At 37.7% G+C, this 27,077-nt stretch overlaps 2 protein-coding genes across 2 annotated transcripts in view; one reads left to right on the top strand and one right to left on the bottom strand.

Moving 5' to 3' along the window:
- LOC134751449 (tyrosine-protein phosphatase 69D) overlaps positions 1-23,534 on the bottom strand; it is a 42,179-nt gene extending 18,645 nt beyond the window's left edge. The window contains exons 1-14 of the mRNA XM_063686857.1: positions 23,275-23,534; positions 18,402-18,591; positions 13,190-13,449; positions 10,143-10,888; positions 7,881-8,084; positions 6,884-6,990; positions 5,545-5,689; positions 4,068-4,159; positions 3,846-3,986; positions 2,598-2,822; positions 2,004-2,080; positions 1,425-1,528; positions 1,103-1,233; positions 313-457 (exon numbers count right to left, since the gene is read on the bottom strand). Coding sequence (XP_063542927.1) covers positions 313-457; positions 1,103-1,233; positions 1,425-1,528; positions 2,004-2,080; positions 2,598-2,822; positions 3,846-3,986; positions 4,068-4,159; positions 5,545-5,689; positions 6,884-6,990; positions 7,881-8,084; positions 10,143-10,888; positions 13,190-13,449; positions 18,402-18,591; positions 23,275-23,356 — 2,649 coding nt within the window. The 5' untranslated portion in view covers positions 23,357-23,534. The remainder of the gene's footprint in view (positions 1-312; positions 458-1,102; positions 1,234-1,424; positions 1,529-2,003; positions 2,081-2,597; positions 2,823-3,845; positions 3,987-4,067; positions 4,160-5,544; positions 5,690-6,883; positions 6,991-7,880; positions 8,085-10,142; positions 10,889-13,189; positions 13,450-18,401; positions 18,592-23,274) is intronic.
- A 325-nt stretch (positions 23,535-23,859) lies between these two features.
- LOC134751604 (uncharacterized) overlaps positions 23,860-27,077 on the top strand; it is a 45,318-nt gene continuing 42,100 nt past the window's right edge. The window contains exon 1 of the mRNA XM_063687080.1: positions 23,860-24,215. Within this exon, the coding sequence (XP_063543150.1) occupies positions 24,116-24,215 (100 nt within the window). The 5' untranslated portion in view covers positions 23,860-24,115. The remainder of the gene's footprint in view (positions 24,216-27,077) is intronic.

Below are 27,077 nucleotides of genomic sequence, written 5' to 3'. Positions count from 1 at the left end.
AAAATTATGGCGCCGAATACCATCATTTACAGTCTGGCAAAAAAGAGTAGAAATTAAAAAGTGGCAACACTGTAGTGTCGTCCCTTTCAAATCAATCTAAGAAAAACGGGACGACACTACAGTGTTGCCACTTTTTAATTTCTACTCTTTTTTGCCAGACTCTACGTCAGCTGACAAATTTACGGCTACAACATTTTAAGGCTTCGTCAGACTGCAGCGGAACGCGAGCTTGCGCGTCGCGCAACTGTCACGCCGCAGGATGACAACTTTTTAAGGATTAGTGGTTTAATTGAAGTGAATTAGATATCGTACCTCGAACTCCTTCTGGAAGCCGTAATCGGAGTCGGCCTGCCGCTCGGCGTAGGCGGCCGCGAGCTCCTCCAGCGCCACGGGCGGCATGGCCGGCGGCGGCGCCGACACCAGCGGCGTGCGCCCGCCGATGTGGCCCACCACGTATCTGCACGGAGGGCAATCTTTACTAGAGATGGCCCGAATATTCGCTAATTATTCGGTATTCGGCCGAATAGTTCGGTTCGAACCTCCGAGTATTTACCGAAGAGTATTTTTTAAGGGCGTCCGCTAGTTACCGCGGTTTTACTTCGCGATCAGGTATGAGACGTTTCCGTTACTTTTCATAAACATTCCCGGTCGCCCATTGCAGACCGCGGACCTGAATGAACTTGTTTTCAGCGTTTTAGGCAGTTTTAGCCCAACCGAATATTCGGTTCGGTATGAGCTGTACCGAATATTCGCATTCGGCACATATCTAATCTTTAGCAAGGCTACAGAAACATGGTGGAGATGTTGGGGTTACAGATTTATATGCAAGTCGCCCACGAGTATTTCTAAGGATTTTAAGTGTGTTCCTGATCACATTTATTTTCAGAGATATTGTATGTTTTTATTTTTTTATCGTAATTATTGTCTACATTGTACCGATTAAACGCCTTTTGACTGCGATGTTGCCAATATTGATCTATATATGTATCTGGACATTTTTTTATAGACATACATCAAAGTCCTTTTAACTTTATTAAATCCTCTCAGAAAGCTCACTAGGTCGCATACATATTTCCCACTCATATCCTGTGTTAATTATTACCTTAGCGCGGCCTGTATGGGGTTGAGCTCGACATGTGCGTGACGCAGCGGCTGCTTGCGCGCGCGCCGCGTGTGAACGATGCAGAAGATAATCGTAGCCAATAAGAGTAGAGCGGCTACACCGCAGCATATCTGTAACCACATAACAAACCTCATTTTTAGCCTCCAATCCCGAGTTTCTTAATTTAAATCGAATTTTAAACTATAATGGAAGTGGTGGAAAATGGAACGACTGACTGATTTTAACACATATTATTTTTTACCTTAACTCAGACAAAATAAAGACGATATTTAAAATACCGCCTCCTTAAATAAAGTTTCACCTGTAGCGCAGTTTCCATGTTGTTGGCGGCAATAATCTGCGGTGGTATGGCCGTGTTGAGTGCATTAGTGTAGCTGCTGTACAGGGACGTATCTTCAGTGCCCGCTGCAGAAAAATATATTCTTAGAGCCTCACTTCAGACTCAATTCAATAAGCCTTTATTTAACAATCTTATCAACTAGTTTTACAAAATATTATTTCTCTCTTAACTTAAAATAAACAAAAAATAAACTATTATTATATTTTCGCTGTCAGACATCAGCGGCAAGATTTTACTTTCCAGCATAGGCCTCCCCCAAGTTCCTCCAAAGTTCATGGGCTTTCCTCCGCCAAGTGGCACCAATAGCTTTGAAATCGTCTTCCCAGCTTCGTAGAGGTCTATGGTTTTTTTCTGTCTCCTTCCCTAGGATACCAATCAGTCACTTCTTTGGCCCATTTGTCTTCCTTGCATCGAAGTATGTGTCCTGCCCACTTCCATTTGATTTTTTTAAGGGTGTGAAACATCTTTAACCCTTTACTTCCCACTATGTAAGTGATATTGATGGTTGAAAGGTGAATGTTAGATGCTTAAAAAACTTACGTATTAATTCAACGAAGAGCGTATAGTTCACTGATGGGTCCAATTTCCCATCCGTCGGCGTGATTAACTGATCCTCTCTGTAACAAAAAAATCAGGTGCCATAAAAATCTCGGTTTTATAAGCACTTCTGTCCGTCCGTTCTCTAGTTCCATTTTTTTCTACTAAAGTAACACTGAATAGTAGGTATTACCTGGAACTCTACGATAAATAAATAAATATAATAAAAAATAAAATAATTGGGATCTGCGGTAACTATAGCAATTATCGTAGTTGTAGGGGGTTCTTTTCACTGTGGCCGGTTCTTATGATAGCAGTATACAAAGATCTCTACGTAACATAATCACACTCTATATTCAGACTTAACTTTATTTACAAATAATTCTTACCTAGTTCCCAAAGATCTCCTAACCTTAGCTGCTTCCTTTGTCTTGTCCTCATAGTCAGGCTCAGCGGTAACTATAACAATCTTCACAGGCGTAGGGGGTTCTTTTCTCAGTAGACGAACAAAAACAGCGGTTGTTGCTATCGTCACGTAACACAATCACACTGTATATTCAGACCTAACTTTAATTTAACCCTGAATAGTAGTCTTACCTGATATCCAAAGATCTTTTAGTCTTCGCTACTTCCGTTCTAGCTTCTTCCGTATTCTCGTCATAATCGGGTTCAGCGGTGATTATTGCAATCTTCGCAGTCGTAGGGGGTTCTTTTCTCAGTGGCCGTTCGAAGCAACGACTGCATGTTATGTTGTCATCTTTACGTGTCATGTTCTCACTTATGTTGTCGCCGAGTATCAGTTCGACTTTGGGGAAATTATCGCTGGAAAGAAAGTATAGATGACTGAATAGTATTCCGCATAGTGTTTTTTTGGGTAACGTTAAACGGAGTTTAACTTTTCAGTCAACCATCCACCACCAGTTACCATCGTGAGAGCGTAGTTCTGTGAGCATAGACGAGTAAAAAAATTGCTAAGAACCCATCTCTCTGTGGTGTAAAAATAGTAAAGAATTATTGATTGTAAGTAAAAGAGCTGTAAGATTCTTCCCCATTTAATGTGTACGGGAGATATTACCAAAACAATCTTTTTATAGATTGATGCAGCGCCAGCTCAGGTGGTGTGGGCATGTTCTCCGAATAGATGATCGCCGCTTGCCCAAAGCTATATTCTACTCAGAGTTAGCAGAGGGTAAGCGGAAGCACGGCGGTCAACATCTTCGATATAAGGATGTGCTTAAGCGTCACATGAACGCGTGCTCTATCGATCCTACACGTTGGGAGGAGCTCGCTGCGAAACGGTCATCTTGGCGGTCTACCATCTTCGAATCCATCAAGTCGTTTGAGGAAAACCGCCTCACGACGTTAGATGTAAAACGACAATTGCGCAAGGAAAGACCTAAGTCCTCCTACGTGTATATGTACAACTCTACTGTCGTGAGTGTAAAAGAGTTTTTAAGAGCAAGTTTGGCCTGGCCAGCCACATAAGAGCTCATGAGAGGGAAAAGCCTTGATTGTTGAGGTCGCCGTCATCGAAATCGATGTGGAGGACTATATAAATTTTACTATTTTGCCGACGTGGTTGGTTTAAATATCTATGCCACATTGCAGCGTTCTAGTGCCAAGCCTTGGAAGGACAAATGGACACGGCGAAGTATAAAGGATCACAGTTGACCACGGAACCGTAAAAACATATATTATGTCACTGACATATTCAACCAGTAAACGTTTATCTTACTGGTTGAATACGTCAGTGACGTAGGCGCCTTATGGCCAGAGCTCGCGCATGGGCGTCGGCAAGGCTGGGTTGGAGATCCCTTGCCTAGCACAAGGTACATGTATACTCACTGGTTGAATATGTCAGTGATGTAGGCACCCTCCTCGTAGTCGGAGTTGGCGGCGTGGGCGTCGGCCCACGTGATGACGGGCAGGTCCTGAGGGTTCGTGGAGATCCAGCCCTTGCCTTTAGGTAGACGCACTAGGTACACCCTGGAACAAACAGCCAAGTTGTTTAGTTTGCACAAGAAAGCTGAACGCCGAACCGAGCCAAACCAACCAGCATGTACACACCTGTAGCAGCAAATAGGTCCGTTTCGCTCTGGAATACGAGGAATTCGTACTCTGAGCGAATATTCAGAAGTATCCCCCTTTTTCTCTTCAACCTGCGAAAAAAAAATAGAATAAGAACAATGCCATAAGCTCATTTTAAAAAGTTTACAAAAGAAATGTCAGGGTTGTCAGTGCATTAGCCCACATTCTCCTGCCTTTGAGATCAGTTCCGTGACTACACGGTAGAGATGCAACGGATAGTTGTATGACCGGATACCGGATGTTCGGCCTGACCATCGGCCGTATATTCGGCCCGCGGAACTACACCTATATTCCGGTTTTTCAAGTGCACATTGTGCAGGTTTTTACCTGTTTCGTAGTGAATGTCCGCGCGGACTTATTTCTAGGTTCGAAATGAGTGCGCGTGCAAGTGAGTGAAATGTTTAAATTGTTTTAAAATAACAAAAGAGTACGATTATGACCGTGACTGTTTCTTATATGCAATTTGTTTACTGCGAAATTAAGCAAAAGTTACTATCCGGTATACCGCCGGATATTAAAATAAGGATCGGATACCCGATAGTAACCGAATATCCGGTGCATCTCTACTACACGGTACTACGGTGACAGGGACTACCCTTACCCTGTCGGGATCTAGAGTTCATTTTTTAGCATTAGAAAAATGGTAAACAATCTTGACGTGTCTTTTTATTGAAAAATATTGAAAAACGCTTTTAAAAAATCCTACTATATGAAAGCATAATAATGTAAAAGATCGTATATGATTTATAATTGTAAGTATTGTAACATATTCGCTGTGACTTATTTTTCAAGTGATTTTTAATAAAAAGATACGTTAAGATCGCTTACCTTCTTTCTAATAATTCTAATGCTAAAAAAAACCGGCCAAGTGCGAGTCGGACTCGCGCACCGAGGGTTCCGCACTTTTTAGTATTTGTTGTTATAACGGCAACAGAAATACATCATCTGTGAAAATTTCAACTGTCTAGCTATCACGGTTCATGAGATACAGCCTGGTGACAGACAGACAGACGGACAGCGGAGTCTTAGTCAAAGATAGATATAACTCCGTAATAGATGGATACAGTCTAAGGAAAAAACGTGCCTCGAAAATCAAGAAAATTTTATTCTCGTTCAGAGGGCGCTACTAGTTTTGGCCTACAGTCGTATAGATGGCGTTGACGGTTTCGTTAGTTATTAAACAATTTTAACGCATATCAGTGAAAGAACATGGGTCAAAATCATCAAAATAATTAATGCATATAAAAAAAATAATTTATCTATATTTAAATACATTTTATCGTATTTTTACAAATCTTCAATTTTAGTTTTAAAGGGTGTCGACAGATGGCAGTGAATTTACTGGGGTTACAAAATTTACTATGAGAGTACCGCTCTAGTATAAGTTACTCTATGGTAATAGGGTCCCGTTTTTACCCTTTGGGTACGGAACCCTAAAAACGAGCTATAATGTTACCTTGCGCCAGCTCGGCCGCGGCGGGAAGTCGGGCGGCCCGCGGCCCGTGGGGCAGTACTCCGCCCTCTCCTGCCCTCGGCGACGGGACCGCGTCATCGCCATCAGTCGCACCGTGTAGTTCATGTTGGGCTTCAGGTCTGGCACCCTGAGGAGTTTCAACAAGAAACAGATCTTTAATTTGGTATATATTTCATGGAAATAATGGTACAACATTCAAAACGTAAGGGGTAAGTTACATGTAGCTGTACGACCTCATATATAACGCGGTAGTAGGGCACTTTTTTTCTAAAATAGGTTAAGGCGGTTCCCAGAGCCAAAGGCGAAAAATCTCCTTATATGATCATGTTTTTCTAAGAGGCGTTGATATTCGTAGACGTGGAAAAAATATATGTAGTTCTTGACTATATTATCTTTAACAACATAGCTTCCGATACACGAATTATGACACTTCGCTCGATACAATTAATTCCCAAAGTAACCTCTAACTCGGACTTTCAATCCTACTTTACTCGGTTATTTATTATGTGATACTATAACCAAAGATATAAACAAAAAAAGAAGAAAAAACAATCTTAACGTAAATAGTAATTTCATAGCTTTAGAATTTCGATATTGTAAGGTAACGTTTTTAAAATAAATAAAAACCGACAATATTCGATCAAAATTGACACTTGGCGAGTATGTTCTTTCCCGTTCTTTCTTGCGAAATGTGACAAAGACAGCGGCAAACCGATGGAACGGCCTTAATGTTTTTCCTACTCAGAATCACGAGCTCCTTCGTTCCTACTAGGAGGAAAAAAGCGTCCCAAGTTTTATTTTTCCATTCCGTTACCATTTTTCAAACACATTGCACGGCCGAGTACGGCGGTAACAAAATGGAAAGTACGTAAAATGTATGAAAATTTTGGAACATTGTTTCTTTCCTAGGACCACGGAATCAGCTCATGATTCTGGTCACAAATAACATTAAATTTACATATCCTAAAAAAAAGTCCAGTGCATCACTACAGAAAAAAAATGCCCAGTTCTGGGTTGATGGCGTCTGACATTATTCTGAGTTTACCACAAAACATGCAAACAAACAGCTGTCAAATACGGAGGCAAGTTGTTTTCTTCGATTAAACTTCATCCACGATCAATTTACTCATTGGTATACCTCATCAGAATTGGGGAAATCAATTATTATTCCAGTCCAGCCTCGGCCACTTAGGGGCTTACTTGGTCACTTATTCTTTAATGTATGTCATCAATTTCAATTTATACCTTATCATGTCGCAGTAAGGTTGACCAACGGTCAATTGACTCAACTAGATGGCAGTTAAACAGAACGAGAATTTACCTGGCAAGAAACGTCTCATTGGTGAACAATTTGGTGAGCGGTCCGAACGTGTCCATCTTCCATTTGCCAAACCGGTCGATATAAGTCGCGTTGCCTGTCACCTCCATCTGCAAAAAGGTTAGACGTTTAGGTCATACCACTCCTGATACGTACCTGTGCCACAGAATAAATAATAGTACTAGATGCCTGTGCTTATTCGTATAGTGTAAATCTTTTGAACTGAGCTTGTTTACTCAAAAAGTCTCAAGAATACAATACCATTGAGTGGGAAACCACAAATGAGGGCTATCGTTTTTTTGCTCACCAGTTGGCGCCTCTGTTGATGGTGGTCCAAAAGACTAAAGAACAGCTGTTAGTCATTGAAGTGACATTTGACATTTCGAACTATGGAAAAGACCACCATCTACACTAGCGCCCCTAGCGGCGAATTCATACGCGTTAACCCTCATTAGAATAACTACCTCGTAGTAAAAGCAGATTATAACCGCCTTGAAATGTCAGTATAGACTAACGACTCTATTTCTTTAAACAATAGACTACAAAACACACAACTCAATAATGGCTAACATGACTTTTTTTGCACTTTACAACCGTCGACACCCAAAAAGAATGCACTCTGTAGAAAAACGGCCTCGATACCATAAAATTTCATTATAATATTATCGGCTTATAAATAATCATTTATTTCAGATCTTAACAATCCGTAGATTTTGTTAGTTTATCTTAAGCTAAGTACCTAATAACTAACTAGTGTTCGTATTTACTTAATAATTAACCTATAACTAAAAAGGAACTAAACAACATACAGGTCGCCCAATCAAAACCACCAGGTGCCTCCATATTCGACAGTCGTATTTATCGGATAATACTCTCAGAAAGCTGTTGCGTGTTATGTTACATAAGAGAATAAGAGCGTAAAGATCATAATATATAAATTACTAATAATATACAAAATTATACATACCATTCTAGGCAAAAAAAGTAACAATATACCCACCATGTATCCTTTAATCTCAGCATTAGGCTTGGTCGGTTGCTCCCACGTGAGATTCATGTAGTACCCCTGTTCCACCGAGAAGTCACAATGTATAACAGTAATGTTCGGCGCGTTGGGTATCCCGTCCATAGTTAATGCCTCCATTTCTTTCGACCAGTTTCCGCAGCAGTTGTAGTTACCGCCATATTCGAAGCATGCCTTGGCCTAAAGCAGAATAGGGTATTTGACTTTTTTTATTAATGGTATCAGTCGATCAGGTTTCTTTTGAGGATCAAATGTCTGTATGGGAGGACCCATTGCCTTAAAACAATAGAAAAGTCACAAATGATGGTCAAAGTCTGGCACCCGCACTTTACTGACGAAACGCTTCTAACAAAATGGCAACACATTGTGACGTCCTGACGTCACCATGTAACGTCGCTATTGCTTAGAAGCAGTTTCGATGTATGGAAAACAAGGAAATAGCGATTTTGTCGTTGAAATATTGCCTGTATGTATATTGTTGCCATACAATATTTTATTAATAAAATGAAAGGAATCGAATGGTAGGTACCATTATTTTTTCCTATTTGGAAGTTTTTTTTTTTTTTTTATCTTTGAGGTCTTGTATTTTTTTTATTCCAATTTATTTTTTAAGTTTCCAATTTATTGTGATAAATTGCTCATTTTCTATCTATTTAACTAGATTTAGTTATAGAATTCTACAAGTGTCAACAACCCTATTTGTTTTAAAACTTTATTACCGTGGTAGCGTAATAATACTACTAATATTATCATCATCATCATGCTGAAAGGGCAATCCTTTTTTAGGCTAACCTTTATAGCATTAGGTATGCAAGGAAATCAAGGAATCGATGAGCGAAACATGAGTTTTGTAAAATCGTTATCACTTTGTCGATCCGATATCAAATAAAAAGGTTCATTGTTTTGGACCTGATGCCATGAGGCATTTACTAACAGCTGCCTTTCTCGAAGGATCATCCGAGATCGGATATAATATCGGACCGGACAATGTGAAAACTCTATAACGGTCATAGTGAGGGTATCATAATGAGGGTATCAGCGGAATTTAAAAATACCACAGTGGCCATGATGCTCTACAATGCTTATGTCCGGAGCAAGCTGGAGTTTGGAGCCATTACTTGGGACCCCAGTGAGGAGAAGTATAGGCTGATGATCGAGAGGGTGCAAAGACGATTCGCGCGATACATGTACAAGCGAATTTACGGGTACTACCCTTATATGTATCCCTCTCTTTTCGTGCTGGGTATGGTGGGACTCAGCACTCTTAACCTGAGACGCAAACTGCTACTGTTGATCCATTATTAAGGAATTCTCAATGGTACAGTAAATAACTCATGTGTGCTGGAGAGGTTGGGTATATTTGTGCCGAATGCGCGCCCTTGTCCCGTGGGGCTGAGTGCGTTGCCGGCTAGACGCCCGCAGAGGCTCTTCGCGACGAGCGCAGTGCGCACACGCCGCGCCGGAAACGCGCCTACCGCGAGGGCCCTGGCTATGCTCAGTGCCATGTCCATCGACGCCCCACATATAGACGTGTTTGCGGACAGTGTTGGTGGATTTGGTCAAAAACTTTTAATTTATTTGAATAATAATTGTGTGTAGTTTTTGCAGGGTTTTAATTTAATTTTAAAACGAATTTTAATGTGATGTATATTGTGACATTTTACTTTAATTTTTATTTTAGTTGTTATGACAGTTGTATTATTTTTGTGATTATTTCTATCTAAATGTATATATTATGAATTGTCCTAGTATATAAGCGACTTGGTTTCTGTTGACTGTAATGCTTATATATTTTGAAATAAATAAATAGAAATAAATAGTGATTAACACTTTTACTGTCTGTGCATTACATGACATGCACCGTCAAACTACTCTGTCACGTCTACGTGACGTCAGAAATGGATGGCTCTATAAAGCCTGACCAGGAATATATCACGCGCCATGTTGCGGAATTCCACTGGAACTAATTTTTCATACTATACTGAACTGTCACTCTATACATGAGAATAACAGCGCCCTCTTGACAATGATCTTTAATGTAATTACCTGTAATGCACGGACCTATATTTCATGACAGTAGTGAAAGCGAGGGGCAGTTAAAATGTTAATATAGGTAATGACTGTAATGAGATACTTTTGGATAGAGGGTTTAAAATCAAATTGAATGGGTTTAACCTATCCTAACAACGTGCACATTACTCTTCTTTATGTAATAAAAAAAATACAAAATATTTTTACCCTAAAAACGTAGGTTGTGTGCGGATCGAGGTTATTAAACATGTAGGGCAGATTCCTGTCGTCTCTAATATGGACTGCGTTCTCCGTTGTGTTATTTTTGTCTATTTTCTTCCACACCTCCAGCTGATAATAATGTACGTACTCGGCTATGTCACTAGGTGGGGCACTCAGACCAATAGTCATGGAACGTGCTGTGAATCCATTGATGGAAATATTCGGGACGAAGTCAGGGTCCTTCGGCAATGTGGTCAGATTGGAGACCTCATCGTGATTGCTCCCAGCACCAGTTTCTACTTTCAGTTTTAACTGATACGTGGTGTTTTTCGCTAATCCGCCAAGGACATAGAATTTTGCAGCTTTAATATTAATAGAAGTCGGACTAAAGTGATAGTCGGTTTCCGTAGTATTTTTGTATCTCAATTCGTATCTTTTGATGTCTGAATTGTATTGTTTTACCGTCCAGTTTAAATAGATTGCTGAAGAGCTGACAGGCTTAGCGAATGTTATTGTGACCACGGGATGAGCAACAATTTTAACATGTATTTTACTGGTTAGATTTTTGTATCCATGGGAATCCCAAACTCGACATATATGCGTGCCATTCTGGATGTCGAAAAATTCTTTTGATATCTGTGTACTGTAAGTGCCGATGAGTTTTTTCATGTTTTTGGTCGTAGTCCCGTTTAAAAGGATATCTTCTTCGTTGTATCGTTGTAGTACCCATTCGATCTCGGCTTGGTCGTAAACTGTAAAGGAAAATATATTTAATGATTAAATTAAATAAGCGGATACTGTTCCGTAAATGAAAATTGCCTACTTTATTTTTAAGTCGCTAATATTTTTGAGCAAAAGTTTATATATGATGACGCAAGAATTCGGTCTTTTGTTGAATGAAAAAAAAAAGGCAATACTTGTAGGTTCAATGAACTCCTCCAAATGAAAAAAATAAACTGTTATCAAAAGTTTGAATTCTCTGTTAAACAAATTACAAGGCGTCCGTGAAAATGATAGATAATTTTGATTTCTATACTATATTGGAATTACTTATATTCGTATTGAATCCCTGAACATTAATTGGATATCACTTCTTTGCACACAATATGTTAACTATTCACAGAGGTGCCAACATTTGCTTTGAATCTGAGCCGGGTTTGCAGATTACCTTTACTTTTCACCAAAAACAATTGTTTAAACACGATATAACGTAACGTGTACGTATTTTAACGTATAAATTATATAAACTGTTAATAAATGGATGAGCATCCTCGTGCCTTAGCGGAAAACCCCCCATAACGACAATACGTACGCGATAACCAATACTTCTATATTTTTAGTAGGGATTTTATATATATTTTTTGAACCTGAATTTCTAGGATTATTTTCTGATGCTTTAATTACAGGGTCTCTATTTGACTTGAGAATGTGACAAGGGTGAGACTAGACCTTAACCGTAATAAGGCAGAAAAATGTCGGAAATTACGCTATATTGAACTACAATTTTTATATTAAGTCAAAATAATAGTGGTAAATATTTGGCTAAGATTTATATTGGCGATGTCGAGACCGAACAGTATTTTTTAAAGACCTATAATTAAAAAAGGCAAACAAAGATGAAATAAGTAGGTGCATTTGTCACCCTTATCTTACTCTTTTCTCTCATCTACTCAAAGATTTACTGGAAGAGGTCCCTCAAAGTGATAAGTTCGCCTGTGTACTTAACATTTCGTATTGTTGTTACTTTAATTGTGTTTTTGTACAATAAAGAGTAATTACTACTACCACTACAGGCTGCATATTTGTATTCAATAAGATGTTTGTACAATTGTACGTTTTGCAACGCAGATGTTCAAACATTGTATATATATAAAATGTTGGTTATTTGCCCAGTGTTGTAATGCCTAATCTAAATATGTATATAGGCATATATTCATATTTCCCTAAGGAAGAGTGTGTTCGAGTAATAGTGACATTGTATAGGTACTTAGCAATATCATTTCATGTTACTTTTTGTTTTACTACATGTTAATACTATATAGATACAAATCATATTTTCATTTCTCATGCTCTGAAAGAGGGTCATTGTTGTTCTAAAAGGTGTGCAGAAAATGATACGTGTCTGCACTAGAGCATTTTACGTTCCAAGTACGATTTTTTCTATTTTTTCACAATAAGCAATTGAAATTTTGGTTTTAAATGAATTAGTTATAAAATTTCCATTCTGATATAAATATCCATATTCCATAAATAACGATACTTTTGCCTAAATTGTTATTTGAAAGTACCCTCAAGAAATACTTTAAAAATGTATACTTAGTCATGTTTTTAAAATAACACATGCATTTTACTTACCTCGTATTCGAAATGAAAAGTAGAGTGTTTAACTCGGGTGAAAGGCATCATTTCAGCCTCGGACTATTGGCGCTCTCACTGCGTTCGTGCGCCAAACAACCTCGGCAGACATGAGTGCCTTTCATCCCTTGGTTAACAATCTACTATTAATAAACAACTTTCCAACCGAACCAATCAAATTATGTATTATAAAATATTTTGAAGTAATGTAAATTATAAACTGTGATCTAGATGACATATAATAAACAAAAACCGGACAAGTGCGAGTCGGACTCGTCATCACATATTAAGTTTATATTTGAACGAAATATATTTTATTCGGATGTTTGTTACCGTTATATAATGTTACAAATGCATTTCCGTTATTAAATGATCATTTAATTGGTTTAAAATAATATAAATACAAAAATTTGCCCGCGAAAAGCTAGTGAGCGAAACGCACGAAACGTCACGTGACGTCACGCGTTCGACAGATTAGTTCACATAACATAAGTGTCATTAGTAGCAAACGTCAGTTGGGTCGTCCAACATGTGACGTCATCACGCTCTGTCGAATTCGCGCCAAAAATTATAAGCGTTTCAACAGGTTAAACTTTTTTAACATTTTAAATATGTAATAATAAAATAACGATTTTTATTTTTCCTGGTGTTCAAAAGATATAAATTATGATTAATAAAAAAAACATGCATGTACATACCCTCAAACTCGCATGTCAGCGTCAGCGTCTTATTCTTGTCCGCCGGCAAGTTGAACTGCACGATGCTGTTAGAATCCGCCTTAGGATCAGATTTCATGGAAACTGGTTTTCCAGCAAAGCTTAGATTCAAGTATTCAGTCCTGGCTTCCCCCTGGACCACGCAAGTATAGTTCCTGGCGTCATCTTCTGTGGCGTTCGCGATTTTCAGGATGTAAGATTGGTTTTTGATCTCGGTTGTGTATTTTACTGTTTCCGCGGTTCTGTAAATAAAAATAAGTTATAGTAGTTGCCCTAATAATAGGGTTTAGTAGCGAGGCGTTAATAGAACTCGGTTTCAGCCGGTTAGCTTTTTATTAAACAATTGAGCAACGTAAATCTGCATGTTAGCATAGAGTAACTTATACTAGAGCGGTACTGTCATAGTAAATTTTGTAACCCCAGTAAATTCACTGCCATCTGTCGACACACTTTAAAACTAAAAATGAAGATTTATAAAAATACGATGGAATATATTTCAATATAGATAAATGATTTTTTTTATTTGCATTAATTATTTTTATGATTTTGACCCATGTTCTTTCACTGATATGCGTTAAAATTGTTAAATAACAAACGAAACCGTCAACGCCATCTATACGACTGTAGGCCAAAACTAGTAGCGCCCTCTGAACGAGAATCAAATTTTCTTGATTTTCGAGGCACGTTTTTTCCTTAGACTGTATCTATCTAATGTTAGTGACAATTCAATACAATAGAACATATAATAAAACTATGTTTATTGAAAAAAAAATATACATAATTAGGATTTTATCATAATACCTACAGAGCTACAGTTTAGTTTTATTGCTATTGATGCGTGATGTAATTTTTTTATTTTTTATTTAAATAGGTACAGTCAACAACCTTTTTTTTGTACGTAGACCTTATTGTGCTTATTGTGCGTTATTTTTCTTTAACGATTCTGTATATTGAAGTTTTCTGTTGACTTTTTATTTTATTTATTTATTTGTAATTATTATTTCCTTTAAGATGTATATTATTATTCATACGAAAGGCCAAATCACACCAAATGCATAAGGCAGCACGGCTTCAGCTCAGCAAATAACTTACGCAAACATGTATTATTAATGAGTTCAATACCTGACGTTATTCAAATTTTGGTCGCACTTTTGATATTTAACAGGCAATTTGGTACAGTCACCTGCAATAATATCTAACTCTTCGAAGGCCGCAAATATATGTGACACACCCTTATGGCTCTACAAATAAGAACGTGTCAGATATTTTTGCGCCCTTGCAGGTGGACTGTACACTATATATCTGTGGTCTCATCTAAGCCCTAGAAAACGAAGCCGTGCTGCTCACTGGTGTATGCCTTAAGCAAGCGAAAGCGATAAGTAGAGCACTTTTAGGGCTCCGTACCCAAAGGGTAAAAACGGGACCATATGACTGAGACTCCTCTGTTCGTCTGCCTGTCTGTCACCAGGCTGTATCCTCGTGAACCGTGATAGCTAGACAGTTGAAATTTCACAGATGATGTTCTTATTTCTGTTGCTGCTATAACAACAAATACTAAAAACAGAATAAAATTAATATTTAAGTGGGGCTCCCGTACAACAAACGTTTTTTTTTGCCGTTTTTCCGTAATGATACGGAACCCTTCGTGCGCGAGTCCGACTCGCACTTGTTAATCAACGGTATCGCATTCATAGGATCGCCTTCGAGCGATAAAGACGAAGACATACGATCTTCACGGTAGTCCTGCAGTAATACTAACACTAACACAACTAGCTGACCATCGGTAAACCTTATCATGCTACAATAAAGTGTAGAAATGGTTAGCTTAAAAGCAAAGAGGATATAATAGGATAGAGCGGTACTGTCATAATAAACTTTGTAACCACAGTAAATTCACTGCCATCTATCGACACACTTTAAAACTAAAAATGAAGAATTATAAAAATACGATGAAATGTATTTAAATGTGGATAAATGATTTTTTTATTTGCATTAATAATTTTTATATGATTTTGACCCATGTTCTTTTACTGATATGCGTTAAAATTGTTAAATAACAAACAAAACCGTCAACGCCCTCTATACGAGAGTAGGCCAAAGGTAGTGGCGCCATCAGAATCAAATTTTCGTGATTTTCGAGGCACGTTTTTTCCTTAGACTGTATCCATCTATTACGGAGTTATATCTATCTTTGTTTAAAAGTCAACATGTAAGCATTGCTCAACATTAACTTTTTAGCCGTCAGTTAAGCTACCTTCTTATCAGGGTTTTGGCCCTGACTGTCATTTAAGCTGTCACAAAAGCATACACAAACCTAAGCTTAAGCGTTGACAATCGCGTATTTGGCCTGCATGTTGCTCACGTTGATAGGCTACGGTGATTGCCTAACATAGATTGCAAAGCCATCATCACAGTTTAAAATTAAGTGTTGTCATACAGAAAAATTAGCACATTGGTGGTATTTTCTATAAAAAGGGACCTTATTGTCGATGGGGCTTACGCCATTATAAACGATGCTCCGATATAAATACAATGCCGCGCGACGCTGCGCGGCGTAAGCCGCATCGACAATAAGGTCCCTTTTCATAGACTATTCCCCATTTTACTAACTCACTATTACTCAGTTTTCCTGGAGTTGTGATCCATTGGACGATGACGACGATAAAATAATAACTACATAGTGCGTAAACAATACGAGATACAAGATTCAAGTCTTTATGAAACTGGACACTCAAAGCGCCAATAGACACAAATTTGCGTTTTATTTATTGAAACTCTATTACTTGTTTTTTTAAGTGGAACACGTTGCTCTGTCCATGGAACATTTTTCTATGACTGGCCCCCCATAAGATTTAAAACATAATAAACATAAAAGAACGTTCTGGACATATCCCATTGAACCAATTCGGTTATTTAATGAAGAAAGTCCCTTCTCCTAATTGTGATGAATGTGATGTAGTAGAAGACGTGTACCATGTTATAATGGAATGTGTCCGGAATGACGCTGCTCGGATACAACTGGCTTTTTCAAGCCATAATACTATGTTCAATGTCAGGGGCTGCAATAGCGTTCTGGCTGCTCCTCTGTCAGACTCCGCCATGGCGCTACTGCAGCTTGTACGAAAGGCTATTGTTAATAGAATAAGGTAATTGTAAGAGCATTGAATTGTTGTTTTCTATGGAGCGACATGTTCACCTCGGTGACAAGCTCTTAAATAAAGAGAAAAAATAATAATAAAAAAAGCGAACCCTCCGTCAGAATCCGTAGTAGTTGGCTCTGTAGTTGTTACTTCGCTCGTGTTCTCATTTGTTGCCGTATAATTAACAGTCGTAATCCCACCGACAACCCTATATGTTGAAATAGTCAAATAAATACGTATTAACAGTAAACCATTGACCGCCAAAGATGTCAACTGACGCGCGCTGCTATAGACCAAAATCAACTTTCGTGCATGCCGATAAGGTTCAATATGACGCACCGCGCAAAAAAGGCGCTAAAAGGTGGCGTTAAAAGGGTTAACGACTGTCAAGTTACAGTATGAATTTTCTCAAATGATTTTTAGGCCTCAGACCAAGGGCCTGATGACACGCTTTGATAGACAAAGATAGTCTTATTGCGATTCCTATAAGAGGAAAGAGAAAATAGTGCCATGCTTTCTCCTTATCACCGACCGGGTGGCATCATAGGTAGGAGGCGATGGCGAAATACCGAAATGTATAAGAGTGAAAGAGAAAAAATCGTATGCTGCCCAAATTTTATATGAATATTCTTTTTCTTACCCCCGGTCGCTCGGTGGCGCGTCTACAACTACTTGTATATACTATGTCTCAGACTCTAATCTGTTAAACAAAAGCGTTTATTTCTTTTATGGAGAGGCGCCTTAGTCGCGTGCCGAGTGCGTGGCAAAGCAACCATTGTCGTTAGAGAGCAACTATCGTGATAGTATTATGGTTCAAGATGTAACAGCTCTGAGTTAACGAGTTTGGGTAATGAAGGACGAACGGTTACCTATGTGTGGCCTGAGAATACAGAGCTGCTACATAAATTTGAACCATATAAATAGGACGGTAAAATTTATTTTTAAACGAGTTTGTTCCCGTTCAGTCAGTAGTGGTAGCATTGGTAACCGCTGAACAAAAGAAACAAAGGCTTTTGTTTAACAGATTAGGGTGTGAGGCGTAAAAATCTTTTGAGAAAATTCATACTATAGTTCACCTCCTGACGACTTAGTTTCAAAATTGGACAGAAACCTTATTAATTCGGGCTTATGTACTACGTGTAGGACGCGGGTCGTCAGGAGGTTAAAAAAAGCTTGTAAAATTATGTGGGAAAGTCAGCGTATATTTCCGTTGCTCAAAAAATCTCCCTGGCCGAAATCTTGTATGACGAAAAAAAAAATATCGAACCCGTCAGGAAACGTAGTGTTGGCTCATAATATGACGGCGATAAAAATATAAATAACGGGTCACTCACGTATTTTAAGTCGAAAAACGCGCGACATGTTTCATTCCGTACCGAGGAGTAGTAAATAACGAACCCGTCGTCAGAAACCGTAGTAGATGGTTCTATAGTAGGTACGATGACGAAAAAAAAAAAGAACAAAAAAGAACAAACCCTCCGTCAGAAATGGTAGTAGATGGCACTGCAGTTGTTACTTCACTCGAGTTCGTTGTTGTAGCCGTATGATCTACAGTCGCAGTCATATTGTCACCGACGACCCTATTAGTGGAAATAGTCAAATAGATATGTGTCAATTTATGAGAGATTTCGGCTGCACTAGAGAATAAAAAAATATGAAAATATGACATTATAACATGACAGTTCCTCACTCTTAGCTTAGATTAGACGGACTCTGTGAAACACCGCTATGTCGTAGAAATTGTCTCTTATTTGGTATTCCAACTGTCAAATTTCTTGGTCCAATGTGCATTGCGTCTCACTCTCTCACTAAGCAATATGTGAGACGCAAATACACATTGGACAGTTAGGTGGAATACCACACCCTTAGAAAATATCTACGTTTTACAGCCTTTCACCGAGGACATGTGGCCAGAGGGCCAGCCAAGACAAACGAATATAGAAATTTCGTTATCTGCCTCTTGCATATTGAAGCGACAGAGAGGCAAATAAAGAAATTTCGATTTTCTTTCTTCGCGGAAGGGTCTCAACGGCAATGTAAAGAAAGAAACCAACCCTGTAACAGGAACCGTAGCAGTTGTTGCTTCAGTCACTTCCTCATAGTTTATGGGCTCAGTTTTCCCTTCTATCATCCAATTGACGTTCGGCTTCTCCAGTTTACTGATAAGACATGTGAGGACGGCCTCTTTCCCGTACTCCCCTTTGGCGGTTACGTTCTGTATGTGTCGGGCTGGGTCGGGCTCACCTGAAACAAGGTTGAATTATGGTTACTGATTCTGATCCTCATCAACATTATGGCCAAAAACCAATCTCCCCTTTCCTCCTAAATAAAAAACCTCTGAGGGCCAACTGAGAACATCGAATATTGGAATTTTGTTATCTGCCTACAATGTATCGCTCGAATACCAAATTCCCATATTGACAAATAAATTATCAAATTATAATATGCAAGAGCGATAGAGGCAAATAACGAAATTTTGATTTTAGATGTGCTAGCCGCTAAAAAAAACGAACGACGCACTTTACACGCTATTATTAGCCATTACAAATATTATACAAAACATGTACTTATAAGCTGGTGGCCTAGCGGTAAGGGCGTGCGACTTTCAGTTCGGAGGTGGCGGGTTCAAAACGCGGCTCGTACCAACTTATGTACGAAATATCACTTGATATTTACCAGTTGCTTATCGGTGAAGGAAAACATCGTGAGGAAACCGGACTAATCCCAATAACGCCTAGTTTCCCCAATAGGTTGTAAGATCAGATGGCAGCCGCTTTCGTCAAAACTTGTGCCTACGTTAATTCTTGGAATTAGTTGTCAAGCGGACCCCAGGCTCCCATGAGCCATGGCAATATGCCGGGATAACACGAGGAAGAAGAAGATGTACCTAAGTAAAAAAACGTGAGACGATTTATAACGAGACTAATAATACATGTTCTTTAAAAATCCGTTTTCGAGTTTACAGGTTTTACCCGGTTTCAGGACGGTCGGGGCCTGGGCTGAGGCTTCCGATACTTCTTTTTCTATGACAGGTGAACGGTGATCAACTGATCACATGATGCTTCTATAGAAAACTGAAGCGTCGGACGCCTTATTGCGATTCCTATAAGAGGAAAGAGAAAATAGTGCTATGCTTTGTCCTTATCACCGACCGGGTGGCATCATAGGTAGGAGGCGATGGCGAATACCGAAATTTATAAGAGTGAAAGAGAGAAAACCCTATGCTGCCCAAATTTTATAACAATATTCTTTCTCTTACCCCCGGTCACTCGGTGGCGCGTCTATAACTACTTGTATATACTGTCTATGTATAAGAATCCTCACTTTTTTTTTTAAGTCTTACACAGTTACAACAGTAAGCTTTCCCGTGTTTTCAAGCAGAAAGCATACATACGATAAACCGGTAAGTGAACTTATTTTTTTTTCCTTTTACTTTTAAATCTCGTTTAATGTAGTTTAGCGGGGCAAATGCCCGTTAGAATAATCACTGACGTCACTGGAAATAACATCTTATAGACCAAAGTCCCCCGCCGCGTCTGTCTGTCTGTATGTTCGCGATAAACTGAAAAACTACTAAACGGACTTTCATGCGGAATTTCAGGAAGGTTTAGGTGTATAATTTGTTAAGGTTTTGTGTATATTGTTTGTTTTATTCAATTTTCCTACCCGTGCGAAGCCGGGGCTGGTCGCTAGTACAAATATAAATTAATTCCTACTCATCGTGGGACGGAAAATCCATAGGAAAATATTTATAATATAATTATTTTATGTAATTGTTAGCAGCGTATTTGTTTGACGGGGAAAGTTTAATAATACCATGACGCAAGGACCATAGAAAGTCCTTAAAAATTTAACCCTTTCTTTTTTCCCTGCGGGGGTAGTTGAGAGGTGCCTATTCGAGAATTGGGGTTGCAAAGTGTTACGAAAAATATGAGTGTAATGTCAGTCTTATCATATGGGGTTAAAAACTAGATTTCTCACAAGGTTCTTCACATTGGATGCGGATCTGCACACCGCGGGCCCGCATAGTCACGTCACGCAACCGCCCGTGTGTGCGTCAAGCTTTACGGCTAGCAGAGGATTCATGATGGGATACGGTGGGTGATTTTATCTTGGAATATACTGTAACGTAGCGTACTACGTAGGCGAACGCGAAGCGAAGCGATGTGGCGCGGGGTGAATCAATCCTTTGATATAAGTACCTACAGAAGTGTCCTACGTGGGCGATCTCGTTGCGGACGCGAAATACATAGGCCCGCCGCGCCGCTTCGTTTCGCGTTCGCAAGTTGTTCGCTTACGTAAGACGTTCAAATCAAATATCTTTATTTTGCTTAAAATATGGTACAAAAGATGGACTTAGTAACTAAGAAGCACATGCATACTTCACCAGCAACTGGCATGCAAAAAACCATGTTGCATTACCACGTTGCATTACAGTACCAGATAAGTTTTTATTGTATTTAATATCTATGGGCCAATAGTTGCCTGAAAATAAAGATTTTTACTATTATTATTTATTATTTAGCTTTATCCCACATTAGTGGTCCCCAAGGGTATAAGCCTCTCCATCTGTCTCCACCTCTCTTTGTCGGTGGCAACATCGATCAATTTTTTTCCCGCAGCCTGTACGATGTCATCTGCCCATCTTTTTCTTTGCCTTCCCGCTCTTCTTTTTCCAGCTGGACCTGGCCATTTTGTTACAAGATTTGTCCACCTTTGATCCTGATATCTTGCTATATGACCTGCCCACCTCCACTTTTGTGAGAATAAAGATTTTTCATATCATTATTTCTGAATACTTCTAATGACGCTTGATAATTGATATAATTCCGATTTTGGTAGCTCTTTTGATAGGTATTCCACAGGGAGATAGGGATAATAAATGTTTTAATAATGGGACGAGTATTGGGGTTGGCAACTGTCAAAGGTTTGAATAGATGACGCCATCATAGCTTGCCTTTTTTTCTGTGAGATTTGGCTTAAAGGGCCTGGCATCATGGGTATAAAAATCCATTTTAAAAAACAAAAATTTGACATAATTCTAGGGATTCTCAGGGCAAGCTATGCTGGCGCCATCTGCTAAATGCTTCTAGACCGCGAGCCAGGCGCAAATTTCGTCAGTCATCGCCTCCCGGGCGAAAACTCGTATAGCGGTTAACGGCTATGTATGATGAACCCTCGTGAACGTCAGCTGCCACTCCGTTGGTGGGTTGAGGAATGGCAGTCACCGAAACGCGTAAAACGGTCTATCCCCCGCGATACAACCGGCTGATGATTTGTTTTATTAACAATAGCATCTAAACTATCATCTGACAAAGTATCAAACAGGAGGCGATGACGCCGATGACTGAAAAGAATTTTCTTTTTTACATGTTCATGTGACCAGCTGACGGTCTTTCCACAGCGATACATTCGGCTGACGATTTTGTTTATTCACAATAGCATCTAAACTATCATCTGACAAAGTATCAAGCGGGAGGCGTAGACTAAAAATTTTTTATAGACTATTTGCTGCCATTCCTCAACCCACCAACGGAGCGGCAGCTGACATTCACGAGGGTTTATCATACATAGCCGTTAACCACTATACGAGTTTTCGCCCGGGAGGCGATTGGTCATGGAAATCTGTTCCTGGCCCGCGGTATATTCGACAGGCCAAACCCATTAATGTTACTCCTAGTTATAATCATATTAGGTACATATGCTCTTTAGAAAATTTTATTAAATATAGGACATTATCTGCTTTGGCTCACTTACCACAATCCATTATTTTTTCTTTATTAATTCACACCAAGTAGTTTTTTTACCCCTTTTCTTTTTTAAGTTTCTTAAGAACCATACTTACCCATTTTATGTGACAATTTTCAAGCATGAATATTTACTTATCATACTAAATGGAACAGATAATATAGTAGTACCACTCCTATGGTACAGGTCTGATGAAGGATAACAAAATACATATTATGCTTATCAATAATATGTTATAATTATAATACATTCAAACGAAATATAGATTTTTTCATTTTATTCAATGTTATAATTAACTAGCTTTTGCCCACTGAGCATAAGCTTAATTACTTGACATCAATTATCAGCCAATTCATTAAATCTCTCAATTTCACCCTCCTTTTCACTCTCTTTAGGGGTGATTTCCAACATAAAAACTATCCTATGTCCTTTCCCGGGACTGAAACTATTTATATGCCAAATGTTAACTAAATTGGTTCAGCGGTTTAACCATGATGAGGTATCAGACAGAGTTTCGCATTTGTAATATTAGTATGGAAGTATGGATTACCATTGATTTGGTAGTAAAGTTGAATAATTATAGGAATTGATAAGCCAGTTTTAGTTAAAATATTCTTTATGCAAATAGGCCCCGCAACAAGCACTTCAAAATTTTAGTCAAGAGTAAAAAATGTTTAAATGTATTGTATCCCTTTTGTATCTTATTTGTTTAAGCAATAGTCACAGTCACATATGTATTTTCAAGTACAATATCAATGTATTGTTCTATTATGCATGCATGCAGGAACAAATCGAGCCAACAATTCGATAATTCATGAATATAAACTATAAATATTTCTCTACAAGGCTTAACTTTATATTTCGTATAAATAGTACAAACGAATATGGTTGCGATAGACGCAAGAGCCGCGAACCGGCTTTTGGAAACCAAAATACTATATGAAATACAGCCCGGTACTTTATCTTTGACCACTGGTTAAAATTATGTATAACATCACATCCTGGCAAAACCTATCCTGTGTCATAATACATAAACAGGTAACAAAAAAAAAATGCGCGCCGCACAAGATAACACCTACACTCTCACTACTCTACTTTCTACTCTGACACTAGCGGTAAAAGACCCCACAAAAAAATTAAAGGTTCAATTAAAACAACGTAAAATAGTTAATTACTCACCCGAAACAGGATAGCAGAGCGCGATACACAAAACGTATACAGGAATCATGGAATACTTCCCGATCGAGAGGGCCATCGTCATGGCGGAAGCGACTGCTTTTCACAAACACTGCACGCAATCACGCTGTGTAAAAGACATTGCACGGTGGTTAGATCATTTTACAAAAAGTGTTACACCGTTATCACTCACTATTACTTTAATTAAAACAAAACAAATTCACAAAGCGGCTGCACCCAAAGCCGAACTCTTCCGAACAAACAATCCAGTGCTTAATGTTGCCAATGGAATAAACATTTAACATTTTTTTCACGACTGCTGTCAAAATTTTGAATAAATCTTTGAAAAGCAGAAAATACATAAATTATCTACCACAATCTAAATCTTAGAATATATGTCGTTTATTAATGCAATGGATATTATATCATGTGACATACATATTCCGACACATTTATTTGATATGTACATAGATCGATAATATTTGAAGTATAAATAAAATTGACAAAGATTATGTAAAATCATCAGATTTGGTTTACAAATATATACATTTTATCACAGACAATTTTTCTTTTTTTATTAATGATTTTGTTGCCACTCGCTTCCTTTGCTGTGACAGCTCTAGTGAAGCTATAAATTAGGGATTATATGGCAACATTAATTGTTTATTGACAAGACTAATGACAGACGGCGGGGTCTCGACCGAAGGCAGCTTGCTTTAATTTAAGGATTTTTGACTTATTAAGTGGATTATTTCCGTATTTATTCGTTATTTAAGTGAAAATGTGGATTATGGATGCCTTTTAACAGTTCACGCACGTTCCTGCGTGCATATAGTGCAATAAAATGTATATTCGGTGTATGTTAGGAGCCATTTTTATTATATTTATTTTGTGCGTTCATTGTGATAATGCAGCCAATTACAACGAAAGCAAGGAAATTTACGGTGAGTAAAGATTAACGTTATCTTTATTTAGTGTTTTAAGTGTAGATTAGTGGTTGGGATTAGTGGTTATCGTCGCATCGAGATGTTCACGCCTCTCCGGAACATCCGTATCTGTCAATCTCATCCCGTGTCCGAGGCTGAGTAATATTATTTGCAAATGTATTGCGTATTGCGCGCCTGGTTAATGAAATATTAATTAAATGACCTCTCCTGCCATCGTCGCGGCAGTGCGACCTTCAATGCTCTTAATTAAGCATGACTAAAATTGTCCTAATCAGTCACCAGATACAAAAATAAATAAAAAAGTAAGATTTTCAAATAATGTTAAATTAAACTAAATAAAATCGTTATCTTTATTTTATAAATCATAAAATATTCTTATTGATAAGTCTGGTCACATCAGTTCAACAAATGTAAAAGATCTTAACACACTGCCAGCATGTGATCATAATTTAGATGCCTCTATATAACCCTGTTTTGAAGCTTGTGGTCTTGGGTTCTAATTCTTCCCAGTTTTTCTTTGTGTGATGATTACAAATAATTGTTCCTGAGTTATAGATGCTTTGTGAGTTTTAAAGTATGTATTTATCTGCACAAGCTCTGCATTGTTGTGCATTTTACTTAAAAAAAAAAATCTTTTTTAATTTAATTGTGCTAAAACCTTGATAATTTGTTTAAATTAGTATGCTTTTTACTAGATACATAGGCCATGTAGACGATTAAATGCAGAAGAAGCTGTTGGTTACCCGGGAAGGGCAAAATTCTACCTTATAATATGTCTTCTTTTTGTATGTACTCACTAGCCTTAGTTTATAAGAACGAGGATATTTATCAGATAGTTCATGTAGTTATAATTCATACTAATGTTATAAATGCGAAAGTGTGTCTGTTACCTCTTCACTCTTAAACCGCTGAACCAATTTAGTTGATATTTGGTATAGAGATAGTTTGAGTCCTGGAAGGACATATCAAAGTTTTTATCCTAGAAGTCATCCTTTAAGGGATGAAAAAGGTGGGTGGAAGTTTATATGGGGAATAGATAAAACCAGACAAGTGCGAGTTGGACTGGCCCACTGAGGGTTCCGTACTTTTTAGGATTTGTTGTTATAGCGGCAACAGAAATACATCGTCTGTGAAAATTTCAACTGTCTAACTATCACGGTTAATGAGATACAGCCTGGTGACAGACAGACGGACAGAGGAGTCTTAGTAATAGGGTCCTGTTTTTACCCTTTGGGTACGGAACCCTAAAAAAGCAGATTGGTTAAAAAATAAGCTACCCAAATTACTATCTCCACACAGGCGAAGTCGCAGGCAAAAGCTAGTTATGAAATAATCTGAAGTAGTAGTAGTAGTAAATCACTTTATTGTACAAAACAAAAATTGATAACATGAAATTCATATAAATTTAGGTACAAAGGCGAGCTTATCCCTATAAGGGATTTCTTCCAGCTAACCTTAGAGTAAATGAGTGGAAAATTCGAATTAGATAGATAGACAAACTTACAGAACGTACAATAATATTTAAGAAGGAAAACTACAATATTAACGTCTACGAATAACTAAAATACATCAATTGCATTATGCAATAAAATAAATATGTACTAGCATACATAAATATATAGTACTAAATAAATATTAAATAAATATATATATATATATAATATATAAATAATATATATATATATATTAGCACTCAACCAAATCACAGTGAAGTAACATGGTTGATCAGTTTTAAACCCAAAATTTTACCACACTAAATGCTTCATCTGGAAACTCGGGCTTACCTTTGTAGTTCTTTATAGTCCTGACATAAATTAAGTATACATCCTTACAAAATTATTACGAATAAATTTATCTATAAACTGCTTCAAATAAAGTCAAAACATGTTTATTAATACAAATAATCAGTGCTATCTGATAAACTAGGATTTGTCTGATAAAAATGGAACATTCATAGATATAGTCAAGTTAGAATAAGAATAACAATTGTTTATTGCCACATAATCGATACAAGTACATAAGAAAAATAAAATAAAATTACATAATAGAAGAAAAAAGAAAAATAATTATTAGTTTATACAAAACAAATAAATTAGAATATATTGGGCAAAGGGTTTCCAAGGGCAAGTTCATAAATATGTATACATTTCTTTACCTCAATGTAAAGGGATCATAATGAAATAATATTTTGCTAACTTAATAAATAATGGTTAGTTGATAGTGCTAGTACAGACAGATGCAGATTTCTAATGATTATTGTTTGTTGTTTTTGTTTCCAATACACAGTAATGTTTGTGCTTTCTACTAATAATGTAATAAGTTGCCATTAACCTCTTTCATAATTAGTTGTGGCGATTAGGCACAGATTACAAAGTACCTCTGTATTGTTTGTACTTGACAGATTGTGATAATCCATTTGATTTTCTACCCTAAGGCCAACAAAACAAAGACAATTATTTGAATTGTATGATGTTCAGCTTGCAGCTTTTGTTTTTTATGTTTGGATTCTAATTGTAATTATCATATATCAATCTAATAAAAAGTCCATATGAACTGGGTTCTTCTATATTGCAGTTTTAATGCCAAGGTTTATTTATTTATTTATTTATCAAGAAGATAAAACAGAAACATACATGGAACTTTTAGGTACAATAATATTTAATACATTTAATAAAGCTAAATCATCAAACAACAAAATTCGAATTATAAAATCCTAGTTTATTTAGATAGAACTAACAGAATATACCCCTATTCATAAAACTTTACGGGCCTGATTTAGTTAAATTATGTTTAAACCCTTTATTACAAATACATAAGTCAAAATGACAGATAAATACAAAGGGTTCATAGCTAATTCAG

The sequence above is a fragment of the Cydia strobilella genome, chromosome 22 (assembly GCF_947568885.1).
Source record: "Cydia strobilella chromosome 22, ilCydStro3.1, whole genome shotgun sequence".
NCBI classification, from domain to species: Eukaryota; Metazoa; Arthropoda; class Insecta; order Lepidoptera; family Tortricidae; genus Cydia; species Cydia strobilella.
Note: the sequence above shows the minus strand (reverse complement) of the source record. Positions and strands in the feature narration are given on the sequence as shown.